The sequence below is a fragment of the Tetrao urogallus genome, assembly GCF_951394365.1.
Source record: "Tetrao urogallus genome assembly, chromosome: 1".
In the NCBI taxonomy this organism is placed as follows: Eukaryota; Metazoa; Chordata; class Aves; order Galliformes; family Phasianidae; genus Tetrao; species Tetrao urogallus.
The window spans coordinates 147,778,604-147,803,214 of NC_136813.1; the positions used below are offsets into that span (position 1 = coordinate 147,778,604).

General features: G+C 39.6%; 1 protein-coding gene across 1 annotated transcript; it reads right to left on the reverse strand.

The window, feature by feature from the left end:
• Positions 1 to 4,566: 4,566 nt before the first annotated feature.
• Positions 4,567 to 24,041, reverse strand: TMPO (thymopoietin; the record flags this gene model as incomplete). Its single annotated transcript, XM_079532975.1, has 11 exons — positions 4,567 to 4,858; positions 6,057 to 6,151; positions 6,313 to 6,378; positions 6,459 to 6,548; positions 7,357 to 7,467; positions 8,034 to 8,129; positions 8,241 to 8,360; positions 12,892 to 12,992; positions 13,900 to 14,058; positions 15,622 to 15,748; positions 23,802 to 24,041. 11 exons carry the CDS (start codon positions 24,039 to 24,041, stop codon positions 4,567 to 4,569), a joined length of 1,497 nt encoding a protein of 498 aa, XP_079389101.1.
• Positions 24,042 to 24,611: the final 570 nt, after the last annotated feature.

Sequence of the window (24,611 nt, forward strand, 5' to 3'; positions counted from 1 at the left end):
TGGCGACGGTGCGTGTGCCCGCGGCCCTGGAGTTCCTCCCTGCGGTTCCCACTCGCCGGCTGCGGGCTCCACCGCATGCCTGCACGCAGCCCCAAGCGATGGCAACCGCAAGGCACGCCCAGCTCCGCTCGTGACAGGCGGCGGCAGCGTTACCTGTGCGACCGCAGCCTGCAGGCTAGGACTGGTCGGAGCTGGGCGCTACTTGTTCCAGGCCAGCTACCATTCCTACTCTTAATCGTGTGCTGTTTTCAAGAGCAGTTTGAAGTTAGTACTGTTCTGAGTTCCGTCTCTCGTTAACTAGCATCACTACTATTTGAACTACTACTATTGAAATTGGCCTGTGTAATGACCTGTTATGAGGTTTTAGTTGACGATTAACTTCTAACCTCTGCACTATTAACAAATAGTATTACAAGTCAAAGAATCATAGAACAGCCTGGGTTGAAAAGGACCACAAAGATCATCTGGTTTCAACCCCCTGCTCTGTGCAGTCTCCAACCAGCAGACCAGGCTGCCGAGAGCCACATCCAGCCTGGCCTTGAATGCCTCCAGGGATGGGGCATCCACAGCCTCCTTGGGCAACCTGTTCCAGTGTGTCACCACCCTCAGTGTGAAAAATTTCCTCCTCATATCTAATCCAAATCTCTGTCTGTTTAAAACTATTCCCCCTTTGTCCTATCGCTATCCATCCTCATAAGCAGCCATTCCCCTTCCTGCTAATATTCTCCCTTCAAGTACTGGAAGGCCACAGTGAGTTCTCCCCCCAGCCTTCTCTTCTCCAAGCTAAAAACCCCACTTCTCTCAACCTTTCCTCACAGGAGAGGTGCTCCAGCCCTCTGATCATCTTAGTGCCCTCCTCTGGACCTGCTCCAAGAGCTCCACGTCCTTCCTGTACTGAGGGCCCCAGGCCTGGACGCAGTACTGCAGATGGGGCCTCACAAGAGCTAAGTAGAGCCTAACATCCTAGTGAAAGTACAGGAACAACACGTGTTTCTGCTGCATGCCTTCCATTTTATGCAGAAAACCCCTTCAATTTTTCTAGATCTGAAATAATAAAATAGCAAAAGCCTGCAATTTGATCAAGTGAATCTGATTTCTGGCACACAGTGAAGGCAGCAATAAAAAATAGTCTTTCGAGACTATGCTTTGGTGTCTGCCTCTTTCAAATTCACAGTAAAAAGTCATTGTAAATTAAATTCTTCTATTTAAATCTGTCTGTATCTTCTCAAATTTTGGGTAGATAGGAGTATACCAGTTTGGCTACTGCAAAGCTTTCTTAGCCATATTTCTCTGTTATTAACACTCACCTTTTTTTTTTTTTCCTCCCCCTTTAGCTCCTGTTTTACAAGAGCTTTCCACAGACCTAACATTTTGGTGAAGCCCATAAGGTCAAATCTCTTACGATAACTAAGACTATGCTGAAAAACAAGCTCATAAACACAAGGTTTTAAAATTAAACATCACAACCTACCCTTTATCTATTACAGTCAGGTGAAGCAAGCAAAAAACACCAGACAATGTACCCCCACACAATTTTCCAAGCTTCATTTGCAGCATCTGCATCTTTTCTGTTGAAATGCCTCCCTATGGAGCTCCATTATAAAAGACATTATTTTTGGACTCCTCTGTTCTAAATCTGAACAAATCAATTTTATTTTTCCAAAGACAGAATCATCTGAGAAGTTATTTGCACAAACTGAGGACTGTTGTTATCATGGAGACTTTTGTAGGTTGTGCCACTACAAAACACACAGCATTCTGTTGTACAGTACACATATACTGCTAGCAAGTAAACTCTGGAGGAAAAAAATACATTCCTTCACATCATTTCTTACTTAAGCACAATCTAAATTTCAAACCACACACAGAATTCTAACTTAGACAATAAACTCTCAAGGAGGATCTTTAATGTATTAAGTAAACTCCCCAAGCCTTACAATAGGTCAGGTACCATAAAATTAAGTTCCAATGCTGGCAATTTCACCTAGCACTTCACAGCTTGAGAGCAGACTCCTGAGACTTGATGCACATTATCAGCACAAAGTCTAATGGGAAAAAGCTTAAGAAAAAGTTAAGCAAGTACCAGTCCACAAATCTGCTCCATTTTGTTACTGGTGATGAAAATTTAACCCAATTTTGCAAAAAAAAAAAAAAAAAAAAAAAAAAAAAAAAAAAAAAAAAACCATGGAATTTTGTTATTTTTTTTTCTTTTTAAAGGAAAAGTACAAGTGCAGCGCTTCACCACTTTCATATAAAGAACAGAGCATACTTCAGTATAATTTAGACAGTGGTATTTCGGATACTTTAAGCACATTCAATCATTCAGCTACTTGTGCTATTACTACGTGTGTTACCCATGCAATTATTTGACTGGCTCTAGCAGTGTTGGTAAAGCTCTCACAATATTAAATGCCCCAAGAAGACAGACATTTTTTTCCTGTAAGATACATTGTCTCCCAACAACAAACTGCATGCAGATTAAGGACTTAGACTTATGTGAAAAAATCTTTACTTTCCATGAAGTAACACTGAAGTTGAGAGGTATGTTTTGAAGAATCCCTCAAGTAGCATATAAATGAAAAAAAAATGATGGCATTTAATTGCATTGCAGGTTGTTGGGTTTTATTGCTGTTTAAAAACAACAACAGTATCCCTGAAAGTGGTTGAAAGTATTCCATATAGCTAGAAAAGATAATTTCACATTAACATATATTGCATAGTAGGATGAAAAACAAAAAGGAAATTCCTCGAGTACTGAAAAATAAGTAACTTCCTCTGTTCAAATTAAAATGATAACATATGCTAAAGAATAATGGTGTAAAATATTTAAGTGGTAATATTTACGGTGCAAGTATTATGACTATTCTCCCTTACCACCTGTTGATAGCTCTAGTTTTAGTACCAGAACAATCCACTTTCATAAAGATGAAATAACACAGCAGCACGAAACACAACGACTGATGCACAGGTTGACTTTCTTTTGCTTTCTTCTTTCCAGCAATGCATTTATTTTGGTAAGGAAAATCCACACACATTAAAATCATTTTTATTTTTCTGCAGTTTGACACCAAAAAAGTGAATGTCATGAGTTACAATTTTCTATAGGATGGACACAAGTTCAGCTAATTGGATTACTCAGAAAGCAGATAAAGGAAAAAAAAACATTAAATCTTAACAGAAGAAACCTATAGCATTGCTACAAATTACCATCTTTGTCCCAAAGGTCACAGAAAGTAATGTTCTCCCATATCTAGTCTACACAATAATTGTACCTATAGTAAAAATAGACCATTAACTAAAGTTCTCAGCTTTTCATAAGTAGCACTTCAAGAATAAGTATGATTTTATTGCATTTTTGTACGAAGCAATGAGACTGAACATCTGTATGCTGCGGATTTAAGCACATCAAAATGAATACATTCAATTTAAAAGTTGTTGCTTATCACTCCTCATTGGTAGTAGTGAAGTCAGCTGCCTGCTCAACTAAGTTATACAATATTGAGTGTTTTAGCATGCTTCCACTGAGAAAAATACTCAACTGCATGAATGTAGTAAATCTCACCTCAGAAGATGAAATTGTAGAAGAAAATGAAGCAATGCCCTCTTCATATAAGAATAAAACTTCATATGGAATTTTCACACTTTGAGAATACCTCTCTACATGAATATTCAAAGATAATCACAAAGCTGTGATGGAAGGACCTTACATTAAGAAAAAAGACCACTGCTAAAAGTTGGAATTTAGACTACCTTAGGTAACAACTTTTACCCCAAAAAAGTATTTAGTAGCAAATTGTATTTGATGCAATTTTTATTTTCCACGCATATTACTAATAAATAAGTTCCTCTAAGACACCTGTTGCCAATTTATATTGAACTCCTACAACACTGTAAGCACTGAAATGAAGTGATACATTTAAATGTTACATTTAAACAGTTACTAATATGATACTAAGACTTTTACAGAAATGCGAACAAGTTTACAGTTACATTTACTAAAAAGTTACAGTAACCTACAGAAAAGCCTGTTGTACTCTCCCTACTTCCTAAGAGATCAAATTCAGTTAATTTGTTACTGAAAAATGCATACAAAAATGCATCTCCCTCATTCCCTTGTTACAAATCTTCCTCCCTTCATAATCTATCAAGATCTACCAAGACAAAAGTACAACTTCTTTCCTGCACAATGAAAAAGCTTTAAAAACACAGCTTCACATTTTAGTACATTTTTGCCCTTCTCAGCTTCCAAGTTCCCGCAAAAACAAATATACAGTTTCTCAGAAATGAATTTAAAGGATGTCCACATTAAAAAAATAAAGCCTACAAAAGTTCAAAGACCTGAAAAAAAAAAAAAAAATATTACTCCTATGGCAAAGTGATCTCCTACTAGTCCAAAGTCCAGAAAATTACCAGTGTCCATTTAATATTAGTTTGCTTCGTTTATCCAAATTTATCAGGTTCCAATCACATCATTTATAAGTAGTCCTTGAGCCGATGAGAGGGCAGGAGAGTTCTCTACAATTAAAAACAGGAGATCAAAATCGAGTGTGCCTTTCAGAAAGATACTCATTTGGCACCGTCCTGAGAAAACATCTGAATATATTTAGCGAAAGGATTTCCTTGATTAGTTTCCATCGACTGATAAACTGAAAACAAGAAGACTGAAACAAGAACAAAGAGAAGAATTTTTATCCACAGGGGAACGGAGCGTTCTTTTTTTGTTGAAGGTTTCTCAGACTTGATGTCACTTGAGGTACTATATTTTGGAGCATACTTAAAGAAACTTTCATCCATTTTGAAGTCACTGTGCTCGATAGGCCGGCTAGCAGCTCCTTTGATTGGTCTACGGCAGCTAGCACTGTTAATTAGAAAACAAAAAACACCTCTGTGTTTGAAAGAGCAATCTAAAGTATACAAGAGAATCTTAGCATAGCTGAAGAACTATAAATTATTTTCAGTGAACAGAGTACCTGAAATACCTGTCTACAAATGCCTTAGAGAGTAGCACTATGATTGAGGTTAACCATTCAGAGTTCAAATAAATATCCCTTTAAATAAACACTCAAATGCCACTTTATGTCAGCCTATGTGGATACTCTAATTATGACAAGAAATAAAATGCCACGAAGCATCTGCACCTGTATTTTAACTGATCACTTCTGCAGTCTTTCCAGGACTTCTAAACCTAAAATTGTCTCAGGCCATTAAAACATCACTGATGTCCAAGTCAGTGCACTGTGCAAAATGATAAAGCAGTAAGGATTAAGGAAACACTGCAAGAATCCGTTGTAATTAATCTATTTGAATTAAGTCTTGCCTGCACTGTTTTTGTTAGAAATTATGCTGTGTTTTCTTTATTTTAATTTTTTCTATCCATTACTATCATCTTTTGCTTCCTAACAAATTTAGGAAGATTTCCAATGAACACAGCTATGACTCCACAGCCCCCACCCAATTTCAGACATCAGTATGCAGTAGCAGCCAATATTCTTAAGGGGGGCAGTGAGCTGTACCAACTGCTTAGTTATCCAGAGGGCTATTCCAGTTTTCTGTTAAAGCACTAAGTTTCCAGTATTAGTCCTTCTGTTCACAAAGCCAGCTTTATTCGCACTACAGTAATGCTTGACTACAATAGGATCAATTACATAACAGAAAAAGACTATTTGAAAATTACTTTTTGCTTTAAAAAAAAAATCTCAAATCTATGCTGGGAGACCTTCTCTTAACTAACAGCAGGGACTAAAACAGTTGTAATCTAGACATACTAGGAGCCATGGAGAGGTCTTTCCCATTTAACCTCCAGCAAGTTACTACTGTAATTATGTTATAATGCTACCCCCTATTCCCCTGCTCCCCAACTTCAAATAAAGAAAAGGCTTTTTTGGCTAATAAAACCACATATGCAGAACAGAAGAGCTCAACAGTTGTCTCAACTGCCACTAAGTCAGAATTGCAAAACCATTCCTCTGAAATCTAGCAATATAATCAACAGACCCTCCTCAGCTCAAACAGTTCTCAACAAGTGAGAAACAAGCCCCCACAGACTTCAGCAATACCTAATTCCTGTAGGTGTTGATACTTCATAAGGGAACATTTCCTTCAGAATATCCCTTTCGACTCTTCGTTCTTCTGTATGAGTTCTCTCCGGCACCTAGGAAAACAAAAACCATTATCAGCCTAACACTGTTCAAAACAATAGGCTCCTGCTTAACTGTCTGAGTGTCCATAACCACGTGCAGTTTGTAAGGAAGCATCTGAGCCACCCAGTGACATTTAAGAACTCTAATTCCTGAGTTTTAAAAGTTAGTTAACCTTAATTATTGGCAGCTGTCTGGTCACTTTTGGTGTCTCAATGTATTCACTGCTCTCCTCAGTTTCCTTTAAGATAAAGAATATGTCATAAATGCAATACATCTGCAAGCCAATGATCTAGATGATCAAAAAACTTAACCAATCACCTCTATCATGGCTGTGTTGAGCACATCATAGGAGTGTTTGCGGCCAACATGATTAACCAAGCACTGACGTGGGCAATCTGTCTCTTTCTGCTGTAACAGACAATGCCATAGTACAGTGAAATACTATGCAGTTTGAAATAAAGTATCAACTTTTTCCACAACCATCTTATTTGACAATTAAGCCTAAACTGCAGTAGTTCTTATAAACAAATAAAGTAGCCTGTGGAATAAGTCTCAGATCCATTGGTACAACAGGCTTCACAAGCGTTAATGCAAGTTTTATATAAATACCTACGTGGAGCAATGAACTCCATTTAAATTCAGCCAGCTATTATTTTGTACTGTAAAATTCAACAGTAATTCAGTACTATATTAATAACTACTATTACATATACTCTCAAGTGCTTTAGACATTTATTCAAATAATCTCAACAGCTCGAATAGGCTAACAGAGTATAAGAATGATTTTCTTTATTGGTAGCTAACAAATCTACAGTTGCTTTCTAAATTCAGATGTTTGATTTCAAGTAACCCCACCACTTTAGTCCTTCAGGTAAGGCACTTTTTTTCCACGATATGCTGACTTACAAGATCAGAGCTAGATAACAATTTCACTCTTTGAACTTCTTATATAGTTCAAAAGAAAAAAGTGTATTCTGCACAACGTAAGGTAAAATAATAATCTAAAGGAGGATTTGTTCCACTTTACAAAAACAAGGAAGGATAAGAAAAATATATACACTCTTTTTGATGTCATATGACAATGCTAGCTTGGTTACACTACCACGCCCACCTGGGCAACGAGACCCTCCACCCCTTCTGTACTACAGAATAAATCCATACACACAAGAACCTTCTTCAAAGAGAGTAAGCAATAACAGTCTAAGTTTTAATTTACTTCAGCTGTCATCAGTGGTTTCTTTGGTGTTCTTCTGGGCATGTCTGAGGGTTCACTGATTGACAATGTAGGAGCTGCATGCTTGAAATTTCCAGGCACCCTATTGCCAACCTGCCGAGATTCAAAATTGTTCAAACTCAGAATTAACCAAAAAACAAAGTAAAATGGGGAAGGGAGACAGAACTAAACAACAAAACCCTTATCTGCAGCAAATATATGCGTGTTAGGAATTCACTGAAGGTTATGTAACAGATACTCTGAAATAAGCAAAGGAAATGCAATGCTTATATTCTAAATAGTTTATTTTAAGCCACTTAGAAACATAGAAGCTAATTAGTTCACAAGAAAAGCCAAGCTTTAAAGCAGATATAGCAGATATTCTATACGTACTTAAATTAAGTAGATATCTGAAATTTTGAAACAGATCTTCTCAACCCTCCCCCCCCCAAAAAAGACATGAAACTATGTGTCTACCTAGTCCCACCTCAAAGCGAGCACCACTAGACACTAATATAGCTATTGAACATATGGTTCCACAGCTACTGAATATAAGAAGTCTTACTTTCTTTAAAAACAGCCTGTTTAAAACAATTCTGTCAGTAAAGGCATATTATACAGGTACTACAGAAAAATACTACTTGCATTATTCGTTAAATATATTTACTAAGCATATTTACTAGGGTTTCGTTGCTTGCAGTCAATATAGTTTCAGCTATGGGAGTACTCTCTGATATAACAGCATCATCTACAGGCAACTGTACTGTAGCTTCCACCTGTTTGTTTAAAACAAACAAAAGAAAACAGTTGAATAAAATAGCCACTGGGACCCTAATAGTGAAAAAAAAAAAAAAAAAGCTTTTCTATTATAATAAGCCTCTCATCACCCTTTTCCTTGGTGTTCTTCTTGACACTCTTGTAGACTCCCTAGAAAATGCCTGAAGAGGTCCACTTTTTGAAGATCCACTTGTCCAGACAGTCTCAGTAACTTCATCTTGAGAATAAGTCTATTTAAGTATCAAACACATGATCAAATACATGAAAGCCAGCTCTCAACATTGGATACACACAACCAAAAGCCAAAATAGCATACATATTCCAGAACAAACATCTAGAACTAAAAGCAAAACACCCCACACTGAAAACAAACTGAAGAAACCCAGTAACCTTGGATCCAATAACATCTAGCTAGCTAAATGGGCAGTGATGACTACAATATTTAGAGTCAACTGTTTTTCAAATACTGAGCTGACTGGATGATACCTAACAGTAAAAACTGTTGATCTTCTCACTGCAATAGCATGAAATCACTGATGCTTCAAGTACTGGAAATCAGAGAGTGGATATGCTGACTTCTAGGCTTGTTACATTACCTCCCTACAAAAAAAAAAAAAAAAAAAAAAAAAAAAACAGAACACCAACAACTTATGATTATAAGCAGAATGCAATAATTTGTTCAACCCACAAATGTATTCTCTCCTGCAGACAATTCAGACACAGACACCTCCATATTAACAAGATCTCATCTCCAGATAGAGGAAAAGGGAGATGTTCTTACAATCTTAGAGTTTCCACAATGATAAAAGTCACTCAACTGTGGGTTTAAACGGCCAAGCTTAAAACAGTTCATAATAAAGCCAAATAATAGCAAAGTGCCAGACTTTCATAGCCAGAAGGAAGCATAGATCAATTCCCACAGCCTTACTGCAAGTTTTATGCTTAAAATCTTCCTCAAATCTAATTCCAAGCATAAATCTAGAAGGAAAAGGAGACAAGAGACTGCCTGCTTCTTCTAAAATAGACCTAAGATTTTGTTTGTTTAAAAACAATTAGAGAAAAATCCTTTGTCAACAATGAAATCTATGCATCTCTTGCACTGGTGCATTACCAAGTTTTTGAAAGTTACATTTGGTGTTGATGGGAGTAACACAGACTGGTACATCAAAATAACTTCACTGGAAGAATTAGCCCACAAAACAGTGCATTCAGAGTATAGGCTGAAAGATACTTCATTATCCCTTAATAAATAAGTACACCACCACCCTTCTCAGTTTCCCACGTGTATCTTTGAAGGTACTCTAGTGAAACTAGATGCTGAGCAGCTTTATAACTTTGAACAGAAGTATTACAGCTACTACGTAACCAGCAGAGGGAGCACAAGCGTTTTGTTGTACTTCAAAGTCACTGAAATAGTCTGATAACTGAGTGATACATATTTATGAACAGATCTCAAGTCCAAATCGATTCAGATATTTCATACAGAACTACATATTTCAGCCTATGTCTCTGATACTTTCAAATTTAAACAGACTTCTGATTAAAAGTCTCCTAATCCCTGCTTATACATTCACTAGATACTAGCTTCTCACATCCACCTGTTAAGAAAAGCTTAATTTGCAACATTCTATCATGTCGCCTCTTTCTATTTGAGGTGTTCTTCCTCAGAAGCTTTAGAAAAAAAAACCCACTAATTTCAGAGAAGGTCGACTCTAATTCTGCTCAAGAATGCAAGACAATTTTCTTGTCCTACAAATGGAGAGCTCCAGGGGGAGCTCTTCATTAGTAGTTCTAGGAACTTTTTTCTAAAGAAGTCTTCAGTAAATAAGAACCTACGTACTGAGTTCCTCAGATGGTTGAAAGTCATGCATTTTAAGTACCAGGGAAATCTTGCATGAAAAATCTAGGACAAGACTAAGTGTACTGCACGAGACCCATCCCAACTTCAGCAGAGTCTATTCAATAGACCAGAAAAAAGTATTTATGTCTTCAGTCACAGCTATCTCCATCATTAATTGAACAGGTGTTCTATGCTTATCCTACAACAAATACCTGAAGTAAATAAACCCTACTGAAGTGTAATATTTAGATACACCAGTACCCTGGTATACAGTCAGAAAGATGCAATAATGATGTTTAGAAGCATCATTCAGAACACGTGTTCAACTGACACAGGTAATGATGTTACCTGATCTATCACCTACCAACTGACAGTTCTGTGCTTTTCACATGGCATACACACAATAGAGGTGTATGTCAGCAACTACAACATGCATGTTTGATATCCATGAAGTCGTTACACAGGTAATAAAAAACAGAGTAAAGAAGAGTAGGGGAACACAGCACAACCAGAATGCCACTGTAGAAATGTCACAGGAGCAAATAATTCTAAGCTCTAAGGACTCCTTAACATCTACATGGCTTAATCCACCTGTTTCTCACCTACTATGTGGCCTTAAGCCCACACTCCCCAAATCTAACTCTATATTCACCTGCCTGACAGAATACATTCAAAGTTAGTGTTTTCTTCAAACTTACTTAGTTCACTATGAGGAGGCAATTAGGCACAAAGGGCAGGACTCAAATTCATCTGGCCCATTGCTGCTAACCAGCTGATAAGACAAGTCAATGCCTCCCACTCACCTCCTCCTTTGGATTTTACACCAACCTCCATAGACTTATTTGCACTCATAAGAAAGAACACTAACATCCACCAGTGCCAAGCCTTCAGCACCAGATGACAGCGTACATCTACACTAAGAATAGTGCAGCATAGGATCCATAAGTGACTAATAAGCTGTTCACATCACACTGCCAACCAGTTTAGCCCCACCACTCTTCAGGGATTCAATCTTTGACTCATTGCCAGACAGCAAACAGAAGTTGCAAATGATGTGTCAAGTGACCATACTCATTCTGCAGAATTAGATGCAATCTAGAGACCCCATTTCACAAGAAATAAAGGTTACCATCTTCCAAATCTTCCAGTTTTATTTGCTAGCCAAAAACATTTTGAGTTTTGCTTTCTCTTTGACTCAAGAAATTATAAGTTTTTTTTCGTTTTTTTTTTTTAAAGCAGCAGTCACAAGTTTAAAGGCAAAAGCTTTAACAAACTTGAAGGTTCTTCAAGAATTTGTCGTTTTGACTAATCCGCAAAGATGGCATTTCAAGAGATACTCCTTTCATTAATTACTGGTATTTAAAACATGCAAACTGCAAAAATATTACATCTATACCACAGACAAAAGATTGCAAGAGCAAATAGAGTAATAACTTAGTATTATTACAGCAAAATTATATTTAAGAATTGAATAATTCCTCTCCACCAAAAAATACCACAAAAACACACAAAAAGGAAGCAGGTACCTGAAGATTACAAAGATTTGTTGACAGCTAAATTAAACACCTCAACCACACTGAAGCTAGCAGGGATTTTTGGATGGACAGTGACTTAGAAAAGAATAATTCCTAAAACAGAAGAACCTTATGATTCTGATGCCCATTATAAAGACCATCATGAGGTCAAATTGATTATGTTAAAGAACACTGATTTTGTTTGTTGAACTGTGTTTGTTTTGATCTGTAGAAGAAAGATACGTTTAGTCTGCACCCCTAAGAATACAGTTAAATATAAGCAGAAGTAGCTGAGGAACCCAGTAATTGTAACACACAGAGCTGTGCATTACCTGCTTTAGGTGATATTCCACCTAAATAGGAGCAATATGGCATTTACCATCCTATACAATCTTGAGAAAAGACTACTCTCTTAACGTTCTGATCTGCTAATATCAGGCTATTAACAGGTCAGATCGCTCCCCTCTTGAATGCTTTTTGGACAAGTTCTTAATGTAGCATAACCCCACTACTTATTGGTCAGATGAGTAACACTGTAAATATCCTAAGTAATCTAAGCTGTGCAGCAGGATATTTAGTGACACTGTCACATCATAAGAACAGATCAGCCACCAATCACTGAATCCAGTATTTAGACAGCAGTTTGAAAGCCTAAGGCACCTCTGTAAAATCCTCCTTTGGCCAAGAGAACTAATGGTAATATTAAAGGACAAGAGGTACATACTTTGAAGTTGAAAATAGTTATTTTTCTAAGGAAAAGTTTTCTAATAAATTCATGTGTATTCTAGTAAGGCTGCTAAGTGTGGCCGAGGAAAAAGCATTCTACAGATACCAGAGATGTTGAATGTGTATATACACACACATATCTCTATAAAAAAATGCATTATCTTATAGATTGTTACATTTAAACCACAATAACAGACCAGCGTACACACACTTCTGTTTATCTATAGATAGGCACTAAAAATACATAGAAATACGATGTACAGGAGTATTTAAAAGTATTTCTCACAGAAAATCTTTTCAGCTTTTATTTATTTATTTTTAGGAAATTGCTCCTTTTAAGTCATTTATAAATATGCAACAGAACATCAGTTCCTCCAGCCTATTATCGGTCAGATTTTGAAATTTAAACACGTAAAGGTTACCTAGAGTTTTCCCTCAAAGGTGAGCTACACACACTGGCAAGTGTGACCATGCAGACCATGATTTTGAACATTAACACATAGGCAAAAAGCAGCAGATGTAGTTAATTCACAAGATTTTCATGCTGTATTAGAATAGGCTTTCTTAAAACAAAGATCACCACCAAATTTTTAAGAACAGCATATCACACACATGATTATGTTTAGTGAGTACACTGCCTGCAGTTAGTGGCTGTTCTAGATGCCACTAAATAAAACATACCTGGTTATGCTCAACAACCCTTCTTTGTTTGAGTGTTACTGGAGTCTTCATCCTGCCTTTCAGAGGTTCTCTCTTCTCAAGCCTCAGCTCAGTCTTTAGATCTGTAATGAGTTTTAATAACTGGTTTCTATAACATCACTGATCGATAAACTGCAGTTGGTTTAAATGAATTTTATTGCACTAATTTGAAGAGGTATCAAACTTTATGGACTACTGTTTCCTTAAACAACCTGGCATAGGTTAAGTTTCCCCAATGAAGAACACAATCTTCTGAAGAATGACCTTAACTGACCCAACGCATGAGTTCTGTCCTAAAAAAAAAAAAAAAAGTCCTATAATTCAGACAGACAATCTTTGACTATTTCAGCTGTTCCACTTAGAAACCGGTATCAGATTGCAGTTACTTTAACTAAAGCGATGTTCCTTGAAAGCATACACCATTACTTCTTGTAAGATACATGGTGTGCTTTAGATTCTACCTCTCCAGCCCCTATAATTTCTTAATATTAAAAGAGTAGGAACAATACACCCACCCACCCAGATAAATCAGTCAACCCGCTCCAGGTCCCTAAGGAACAGAGTATAAGAGGAATTACCGTCTGCAAGAAATTAAACTGTGTTTAGAAGCATGAACTTAAACACTGACACACTAACCCAAAATAGAGGTAACTACTGTGTGTATGTCGTAAGATGAAAGTCAAAGTTGAAGTGCAAAGAACACTGAACACTTAATATCCAGGTCTCCACCTAGCACTTTTACAGGCTCAGATCTGTAGGGAAACTGGACGAATAAGAAAGGAGCAGTTTACTAATAAAATTTCATTTCCCAGAACACCTCCTGGGTCACTGTGTTAGCACTCCATGAAGTATACAAACAACATGGTCTACTGCAGTATCTTTGAGCCTCAACAAACAGCAGATCATGCTCTCTTCAGATATTTCTTCCACTCCAAGTGTTATTCATAAGTAACTTGAATAGTCTGCATGCAAGTTCTGCTTCAGGCTTACCTTCTTCATTGTCACTGTACTGGTCAGAATCATTATTTCCATTCTGTCTGGTGTTCTCAGTAGTTGAAGAAATCACTGGGAGAGGCACAGGTGTCTTCGGTTCTGGACCTTGCTCCATCAGTTTCAACAGCTTTTTCTCATAAAGTTTCCTTGTAGTAGCTGTAGCAAAAGATACATGCTAGAGATGCAGCTTCGGTCTCTCCTGGCCTGACTGCTAGAACTTCATTATTATGTATTCCTCAGGAATTTCCATACACTTATTCTGTATTTTTCATGTCTGTACACCCACAGCATGTATATCTAGGTATATAATCGTACCTCTAAGGCTTGAGTGTTTGGTTCAAGAGAACTGACAAGCTGAGATGTGTTGGTACACCTACTGTTGTGAGCATTCATCTACAGAAGGGTAACTCAATCTGCTATAATGTTGTTTCACACATCGCGACATGAGTTGTCACACCCTCACAAAAACTTAATGAGATTGATACTGCAAAGGCAAGCATCCATGCAGATTCCAATACTGTCATCTTAGCCCCATTATCCTGAAATTAACATCTCTCTCCTTAGTTTAACATTTGTCCTGCTTTCAAATCCAGCCCAATAAGCATGACAGGTGGTATAAGTAAGCAACAAGAACGAAGCTTTCTGTTTCCTGCATCCAGCTGTGAAGTTAAAACAAAAAGCTGTCACATACATTCACATCAGGACTGTGCTAACAAAAAAACAGGAAGTAGAAATAACCAGTGCCTGCACTGCTAGCAACAGCGAAGTCCTGCCTTATCTGAAGTCTTCTGAGAAGTCTTCTTCACACATATATAAAAAACAGCTGTCACAACAGAATCCACACCCTGTAGGAACTGAAGTTTTTACTTAAAATCAAGTCTGAACATATTTCTAGGGGACTGCGTAGTTACTTGAATTTTCCAGGAGTTTTGAGCTCTACCCAAGAGAAAGAGGTTGAATGAGCAAACATACAGAAACAGGTAACAGAAAATACTATGCACCAAATTATTTGAACACACACAAGACTCCAGACTTTATTACTGGCAATTCCATTCTATTTCAAACACATTCCACAGAAGGCTCAGTGTGCTAGATGAAACTATCTCCTACTGAAGAGTTGTAAAATCAGATTATCTTGCCATCAGGCCAGTGCCCAATCTGAAAGGCAAGGACCTTTGATCTTGTATTACAGAAGAGTGCCTAAGGCAGGGGACTAAGCTGGGAGTTTTTGCCATCCACCCTGCTGAAGTAGGTCAGCGTACAGGATGGAATGCAAGGTTAAGGGGCCAGAAAAAAAAAAAAAAAAAAAAGAAAAACATTAATGCTGAATACAGGGAGCAGGAAATGCCCTAAGGAACAAGTTCCATGCTCATTCTGCCCTCAGATCTTAAATTATTATGTAAGGTATACTTGCTATTTAGGCAGGCTCCAGATCTCAACCTCTGTATCAGACCTAATTTCCACAGTGCTGATCTTTAATAGTTGCATAGCTTCAGAAAAGGAGTTGAAACAAGTATAGCTAGCCTAGAACATAAGGGGAATAAACTGCGAATTTGCCTTCACAAGAATGTGGAAAATGCTTCAAGCATTTTCAATGTATTTAGTTCAATGAAAACATCTTCAGTGGAAAATAAAATTGCAATAGCATTGGTACTAACAAGTAACCTTATCAAAGAACCTTAGACTACTCAGCATTGAAGTTTAGTTTAGTTGACATACCTACAATTGGGCCAGGATTTACTCCATACTTCGTAAGTTGCTCTTGAAGATCTTCATTACTGAGCTCTGTTACATCCAAGTCATCCTTTTCCTCTGCCCTGAGTTTGTCAGTTTTCTTTGTGGCTTTCTGTGAAAACAAAAGGCAGAATGTTTCCAGTTAATGCAGAACACGTTTTTATTCTGAGGGCACAGGCAGCTAAGAGAGCCATTAGAAAAGTAGTCATATTCTTCTCCTACCTGTTCCCAACTAAAAGTAAAGCATACACCAAACACTTCAAACTATTTACACCTATGAAATAACACACAAACATGTTTCCTATTCATAAAAGGAAATGCCCATTATATGATGCCTCTATAATAATAAATATCTTACTCATTATTCTGACCACATTTTAACTTGAGGTATGCAAATGGAGAGGATTGCTGTCCAATGATTGGAGAGGTAAACTTGTAAACTTTCATCCAACACTACTCTAAACTACAAATATTCACATTCCATTGGCTTTTTTTTCTACTATCCTTCTACCTAGCAGGTCAATACCTCTTCCTCCATGATTATGGAAGTAGTTCCTCAGTAACTACACACTCCCAATCAAGTTCCCCAAATCCCTATTTCCCCTCTTGTACTAACATTCTCTGGGAGATTACACGATGTTATGAAATGAGAGAGGGAGTGGCAAAGCCAAGAACACCCTCAAACTTTCAATACCCTGCCTATCTCCTCAGGTTGTTCATACTGCATCCTGATCAAATCCTACAAACAACTCTGGCAACACTTCTTGAACAGTTGGCAACACACCACCATATGCAGACGGTTATCAAAATAACCTGCCAAGATGTTACTCCCAAATTAGCTGTTTCCACAACATCCAGAATGATCATAAAGGCTTCCCAAGTAGAACAAATGTTGCTACCACAGACATTCCCAGGCTCCAAGATCTTCAAGAGGGTGATGAGCTACGATGGCAGAATAAATGCTTAGGAATTGCTTGCTCAACAGAAAAGAAACTAATACAACTTACTTCAAAGCAGTATCTCAAAGTAGTAGTATCTAAACAGATACACAAATAATACACTTAATAGGATTCAACTTGATTGCTCAGAAGAGCTATCAGGGTCTCCTGCTACTTACTGAAAACCCTAAAATCCCAAATGCAAATAAGCTGTAACATTCATTCATGATTAAAAGCTCTTTTCTTTATGCATTTACTAAGATAGCACTAGAAGACTGTAAGAAGATCATCGAAATGAGTCAGTAGGAACTAGACAGGCATTTTTGCCAGTTCTACCACTGGTCTGCATGCAAGCTTACTCTCGATATTTTAAAGCTGAACAGCAACCGTATAAGATTTTCCAGTAAATGCCTCCCTAATTAACTTAGACTTTCTTTAACTCCTGGATTGTTATAACATTCGCATGATGAACTTAACAGTTGAAAAGCAACAGAATCCCCATGAACTTGTACTGTTTCTCAAAATTAAGAAAAGGTCTCCAAGCAGTCTGAAGAAGGGATAAAAATATCAGTGACAAGTTTGTTTAGTGACTGATGAAATGAGGTATGAATCTGCCATTCCATTCCTTTATCATGAAAAAATATCTTATTTGCTTTTAAAATAACAGGACCCTTTCATCCTGTAACAAAAATCAAGTAACTTGCAGCTACAAGCTGAAAAATTTATTTACTTTTTAACCTATTAGTTACACTTACCACAAAGTGGTGTTATTGTATTAATAAGAATTTTCATCTCTGGACTTCCTGGACTATTGAAATGTTGCAACAGTGAAGAGCTTCAAAACATACGCTGGGTTTTGTTGTTAGGATCTGACTATTGACATCTCCAGTGTTCACACACATCACTGGTCAGATTAACTAGAATAATACTTTTGTATTTCATATGAAAACTAGCACGGTGCAGGAAGTGACATTCCAATGCCTCTTTAAAGAACTGGAAACCAAATTTAAGATATGATTGATTTCTATCACCTACACATCACAGAAGAGGCTGTACTGATGGAAAATATACAGCAGAAGAATTACTTACCAGATGTTTTACAGAGATCTCCATCAGACATAACTGCAACTTATCAGTAATATGATCCAGCAATGCAAGTAAACTCACAAATAATAGTAGTATTTTCTTCCAAATACCATTTCTCATTATATTATTCTGTATCATTTCATGTTACCACAAACTGAAACCATCAGAACAGTCAGCCTCACCAGAAAAGGAGGGCAGGAGAAAAATAAAAAGTCAAAAGTAATGAGCCTTTCAATACCATAGCCAGACACATTGATTGTGTGTTCTGTGATGTCTTCAATTTTTACTTTTGAACACTTATTCCCCTTTAAGCAGAAGCAAATGATTTCACTTGTACAAGTAAAAAGCTGCAGCTTAATCACTAAGGATCAGTCCCAGAAGCAAAAGGTACGAGAAAAATTCTTTCCTGTCTTGTCTGTGATATGGCAGCACGAATCTCAGCAACAACACTGCTGTTATCATGTTGCAAAGCACCACTGCACTTTCTGTGCACAACAACTTATTCTGAGAGCATCCCGAGTGACAGGTCAAAAGGATTTGCTTTAAAATTTATCATTTTTTTCCCTCATTCGAACTGATAACAATACAAACAAAAGAACACCCATATTTTCCTGATCTTGCATACACTTGAAAAATTAAAAGTTTAAGCGTTTAAAACAAAATTGTGGTGAATACCAGGATTTGCTGAAGTAAGGTGGTACTTTGCCCATAATCCTGTAAATATGCTTGCAGCACTCTACCCAGACTCACAAATCCTTATCAGAAGATCTCATAATCCCAACCAGAGCTAGCAGCATTAAGGAAAAAGACATCCAGTCGTGGCCATTTGCTAAGAAAAAAATAGAAGAGGATCAGCATACTTCACTAGGGAGATCCATTCCTACTAAACAGATAGCAATTTGGTAGTGTACCTGCCACGCTCAGTTTTAGATCAGCTGATACTCAACCCTTCAAATGAGTGTTTAAGTGAATTATAAGGATGGGATTCCCACACAGCTCTCAGTTCTACAGCAATGGAAAAACACAAAATAAGAAAAGGTTACCTTCTCAGTATCATCCAGCTGCACTGAAACCTTCCACCTTCCTTCACTAACAGGGAAGGAGCAGAAAGTTTAAGCTATGCTAATTCATACCTCATCTTTACTATTCCTGCCGATGAGAAATCCAACAACCACAGATCAGTTTGTCAGACAGACCTGATTGCTACCTGCACTAGCTTCCAAAACTGATCCACCAGACAAGCAGGAGTAACACCATCAAGAAGTCATTATGCAAACAGCTATGGTACATCAAAAGTATTTTCAAATCCTGAGTTAAATGGCACCCACATTAAGATATCCAAAGGCTTTAATCTCGAACAGGTGCAGCTTCATCACCAGCAGCAGAAAGGCTCAGGGCTTCTTTACTATTCCTCTGAATGAGGTTAAGACAGGCTAAAGAAGCCCAAATCATGTCAACAGGATGCTCTTTAACTCTCCAGTTTGCACAGTGTCACCCCTGGTGACACTTACTTCTCTCAGGAAAGATAAGCAACTGCAGTTGCCAGGCTTGCACGTTGAAACACTGAGGTCTATTCCCCATGCACTTGTTATTCAGTTATATACATTTTCTGCCATAGTATAATTTTAAGTCTGAACATTAATACTATGTTTACTAAGCTTTATGACAAACAAAATAAACAATGGAAAGGAAATTATACAGCAGCTAATCCAGAGATGTTGATAAAGTTAGCTTTGAGAATTCTGTCTTTTACCCCTAGCAAGGACATGCCAGACCTCAGTGTCTATGTAAGGCAGCAGTCCTAAATGATAAGATTATGGACTTACGCCTCCTCCTCCCCCAGACACTAAATTCCATTTTACTCAGTGCAGGGAATTCATCTGCCCTGAAAGCAGGTGAATATTGCATGGTGAAGAACTGTTTCCAGAGAATCTGATGAAAGAGTAGAAGTTCAGAGAACAAGCAAATCAAGAAATCAAACTAACAGATGGTCTCACCACTCACACAGTGGATCACTGACCGGGAGACAAAGCTTGAGAAACTGACACAAACTTAAAAGCAATTAAAAGCTCTCAAAGGGAAGTTGCTGATGTGTCCTCTGGGTCACATCTGTACAGTACATCACAATCAGGAGATACAGCCACACAGGAAACACCGAGCGGATCACTGAGCAGCACATGAACTTCACATTCTCTCACCTATCCAAGCATGCAATCCCATCTTTCACGGTCTTCATCTTCATAACCATCCAGTTTCACCATTCTTCCCATTTCCAATAGGGAAGTAGTTGAGACAGTACAATTATATCAGCTGCAGATATTACTCCTGCCATACCATTAACAGCTGAAATTAGATTGTGGGTTTTTTTTTTTTTTTTTAAACCTGCCTATTTCACTAAAACAAATGAAGAACATCTTTACCTGATAGATGTCTCCTACAAAGCTACAAATAGACATCTCATATCCAAATGTCCTCATTACACCTTTAGAAGCATAAGTGAGAAGACATCTGAGTGATCTTTCCCAAATCACCATTTTAGAAGCCCAGAATTTCACTCAGTGTTTCATAAAGTTCTTTCAGGAAGATATGAACAGCACCAGTAAGTGAGGTCATGAAAAACTACACCTTCTGAGCTCTGAACAGCTCCTGTTTGGGAGCAACATCAAGATGATATTTTTGATATTGACTTTAAAGCATCTACCTCTTATAGAGGCAAAAATACTATTTTGCAGTTATTTCTCCTTTGAGCTAGAAATAGCTGTCCTGACATCCAGCTTAAGATCAACCAACACCATAAGCACCCACACAGAGTAGTTTTCCCCTGCAGGAAAAAGGTTTCTGCAGTATCAGCCACTGTCCTCACACAACACTGTGGGAAATGGGAGAAACAGCCTCCCCCAAAACAAAAACAACAGAACAAACAGAACTATCCACACCAGTACGCCTAGAGTAGCTGGATATTCTAGACAACTTCAGAAAGTGAGGTATAGAGAAGTATCATTTTAAGACACTATATGCTTACCTCTCATGGTAAGCACAAGTGACTAAAGCAAAGACACATCCAACCTCGCCCCAAAACTACAGATAACCATTATATCTAGAGAAGTGCTCACATTTTAAAAGATACTCTGAAAGAGCTTTCCTGGGAAATCTTTGAAACAATAATTAAGTTTACTTTGATTTAGTCAATTTTATGTATTTGACAACACCCTGTGCACAGTAGACTGCAGTACATGCAATTTGCTGCACCACATTACAGTTCATAAAAGATTGAGTTTCACGAGTTCTTACCACGCTAAAATACTTCCGTTGTGAACACCAGGTTCCAAAAAGAAAAGAAAAAAATGCACTGTCTGCCTAAAGAGTTGCCATTCCAAAGCATCTCCAGGGCCTGAAAACACTCTGCAGAACAAAACTCTCTTAAAGTTAGGTCTGCTCAGACATTCATCTTAATCACCTGTATGCTCACTGCTGTATCAGGATAAAAAAAAAAAAAAAAAAGGAAATATAAACAAGCACGAGCAAGAACAACATCACTGTGGATGCAAGACACTTGTCCTACACCACCTCAGCTTCACATCACCAGCATATTGAGGTTTTTGTTTTAAGAAAGGTAGCTCGGACGCAGTTCCGCCTTCCTAGCTTCCTAGCAGCTGCAGCACAGACGCTCAGAGTGCCGCGCTGAACTCGTTTCCCAAAAACACTCGGAGGAAAAGAAACCCCGGCGGAGCGGGGAAGGAGGGCTTCAACGGCCGGCCCCGCCCTCCAGCCCCCGCCCCGCGCTGGCGAAGGCGGAGGGGCCGCGCCGGGCTCAGCTCCGCGCACGAAGAGGCGCGCGATGCACTTGGCACAACGCCGGCAGGCCGGGCCCGATCGGAGCAGCGAAGCGACGGACAGCTGAACCTCGGCAGACGGGACTTAGCAGGCAGGGCGCGTGGGAGCACAAAGCCGCACGTGTTGGTATTCCGAGTGAGTAAGCGCCAGCTCGAGACGCAGCGACAGGTCTCACTTCGCTCCTCTCTACTCAAAACACCTCTTTGCTCCAAGCGAACTGCTGGCCTTTTCTCTCTCTCCTTTTCTCTCTCACCCTCCACACATCAGGCACTCGTTTACCCAGCAGCGAGAACAAGTTTTCTGCATCAAGTTCCTTTAATTTTATAAAGTCTTTAAAAAACAAAAACCCATATTTAAAGAAATTTTAAAAAATAACAGATCACAGCAGGCCAGAACCCTCCCCATCCCTGGAGGCATTCAAGGCCAGGCTGGATGTGGCTCTGGGCAGCCTGGTCTGGTGGTTGGCGACCCTGCACATAGCAGGGGGGTTGAAAACAGATGATCATTGTGGTCCTTTTCAACCCAGGCCGTTCTGTGATTCTGTGAAAATGCAAATCTATTCAACGTTTTTTAGCAAGTTCACACTAGCCGCGACTGCATCATCTGCACTGAAGAGTTCTCTGCAACTTCTAAATTAAGCAGCTCTTAATTTTTCTTTTAGAATGCCACAAGATACGGAAGATGCCATGCAGTTGACCTATAAAGGTTTACAACACCTGGTTTACATTTTCCTCTTAAATCAACACAACAGTATCTAAGACCTCCAACACAAATAAAAGTGGAACAAGTAGAGCACTGCAATTTTGTTCCTCCATCCGTGTTACTGTATCACCACAAATTAGACTGCTCTTACTTTCTAAGGCACCCAGTACCAACTTTTCTCATCCTCTTATGTATACGCGTAAAAGAAATACACAAGATAAAACAATCAAATTGCACAGAGGAAAGAAAACCAGAACGCCAAACCCACCTTTGTTTCCAGGCCTTACAAAGCAACTTAGATAAAATACAGCATTCCTATATTAATTCCACAGAGCTTTGCAGTCAGGGTACCTCCCCTTTGCCCCACATTTTCAGTTCCCTCTTTCAGAAGTCTGAAATGCTTTTCTTTCTGTCCCCTCTTAATCTTATCAAGATATTTCACTCAGTTTCCATAACAGAGTCCCACAGATAGGACACAGGACGCTTAAATCCAAACAGCCGCCACCAGCACCATCCATCACATTTTGGAATTTACTGCTCTGAAATTAACACAAGAGCAGCAGAAAGCCTTACAGACATTGTTAACAAAAGTAAAAGTGTAAGAGTAACACCCACTGTGTAAACAACAGAAAAGCCACCTCTAATTGTTTAAGCTCAAGCCCTGGGAAAAAGGAAAGGAGGGGAAAAACAAACAAAACCTCCAGGGACTCCTTCCCAACACAAGCTGCTTACGCCCTGGATTCAAGCTCATCCTATTACACTTGGAAGCACCTTAAAAAATGCTACAGGCAGACCACTATATTAAAGGAGTGCTGAGTTCAGTGTTAAGTCTTGCATACAATTTCTCCCACGTAAACTCCAGTGTTTTAATTAGGCAGATGTTGAAAGAGACAAACCATTTGGTTAGAAATCTTTTAGGCGCAATTTTCAGTTTATCAGTTCAAGCACTGTTGGCATGTTTGGTTGTTGTTTTTGTTTTGTTTTTTAAGTTTGAAGTATGGAATATCTTTTAAAGAGTGATCCGTGCCCTTGTTTTACAGGTGAGCTTTTAAAGGGAGTATTGCAGATATAATCAAACAGCGTAGCGTCTAAAAATCTAAACTGCAGGTGACAATCTCTTACAAGGCCAGACAGCACGCTTACTTTTCATTTATGAATTGAACTATCGCTTAAATGATATGCGAGCGTTTAGATAGCTCTCGTGAGAAATTGAAAGGGAAAAATCACGCATATCTAAAGGGAGAAGAACTCAGTGGCACCAGCTGCCCTGTCCCCTACACGCACGGTATTAAGAACTACGTCCAGAAGGCACCTAACAGCACAGCAGAGGCGCCTGGCTCTATAACACGTGCTCAGCCGTAGGAGCAGACAGCTACATTAAGCAGACCGTACTGAAACGGCGCACTTCATTAACCAAAACAAACAAGCTGTTCTTTCGCAGCCTTCCACGTGGGGCTGTTTGCCGGGGGCCGCGCTTCAGGCGCTCTCGGCGGAGCTGCCCCGGGGCCGGGCAGGCGGAGGCGCTGCGCCCCAGGCGGGCCCCGAGCCGCGGCCGGGCTGGAAGGCGGGCTAAGGGCCCCGGGAGCGCGGCGCTGCGGCACTCACCCGTCCGACGGAGGCCCCGCGGCCCCGGACGCCGATGGGGGTGGGCTCCCGCTCCTCGTCGCTGGAGAAGTCGGGCTGCGCGGCGACGGGCGGGTTGCGGGCGGTGAGGTGCTGCAGGTAGAGCTGCACGTAGACGTCCTTGCGCTGCTCGCCGCCCGGCAGGCTCACATTGTTGGCGATCAGCTCGCTTTTCAGCTTCTCCTTCGTCAGGACCGAGGGGTCCGCCAGGAACTCGGGCATCGCCGCCGCCCGCCGAGGCACCAACAAAGCGCGGGAGGAGGGGACGCGCTGCCCCGCGCCAGGCACCCAGCTCCACAGCGAGCGGGCGCGCACGGCGAGCGCTCCTCGCAGCCGCCAATAAGCCGCGCCCCGATTGGCGGGGAGGGGGACGAAGCGGTTCTTCTATTGGCTGTAGGGCGGGAGAAGGGAGAGGCGCGCGGGCTCGGCCAGCGTTAGTGCTTTGCGCGGGGACCAGCAACGCAGTTTAAATTCAGCTCGGGCGGGAGAGGCGCGGGGTGGTGCCGCCTTGAGGGGTTGGACGCCGCCCTTCCGCCCTACGCCTCCCTCGTGGTGCGGTCGCCCTGCCGCCCTTCTCGGCTGTGGGGAATCGGGAAGAGCACTCGTGAGAGTGCTGAGTTCTGGCGTTTCGCAAGCTGCCCCGCTGGGAAAGCAGGGCTGAGTTTGAGATTTAACCCGAATTAAGTCCTTGCGTTTACGTGCTGCTCGCTGGGAGTGTTATGGGGAGATTAGTCAATAAACATCACAGACTCTAATTGTTCAGATTTTATTGACTAATCTCCCCATAACAAT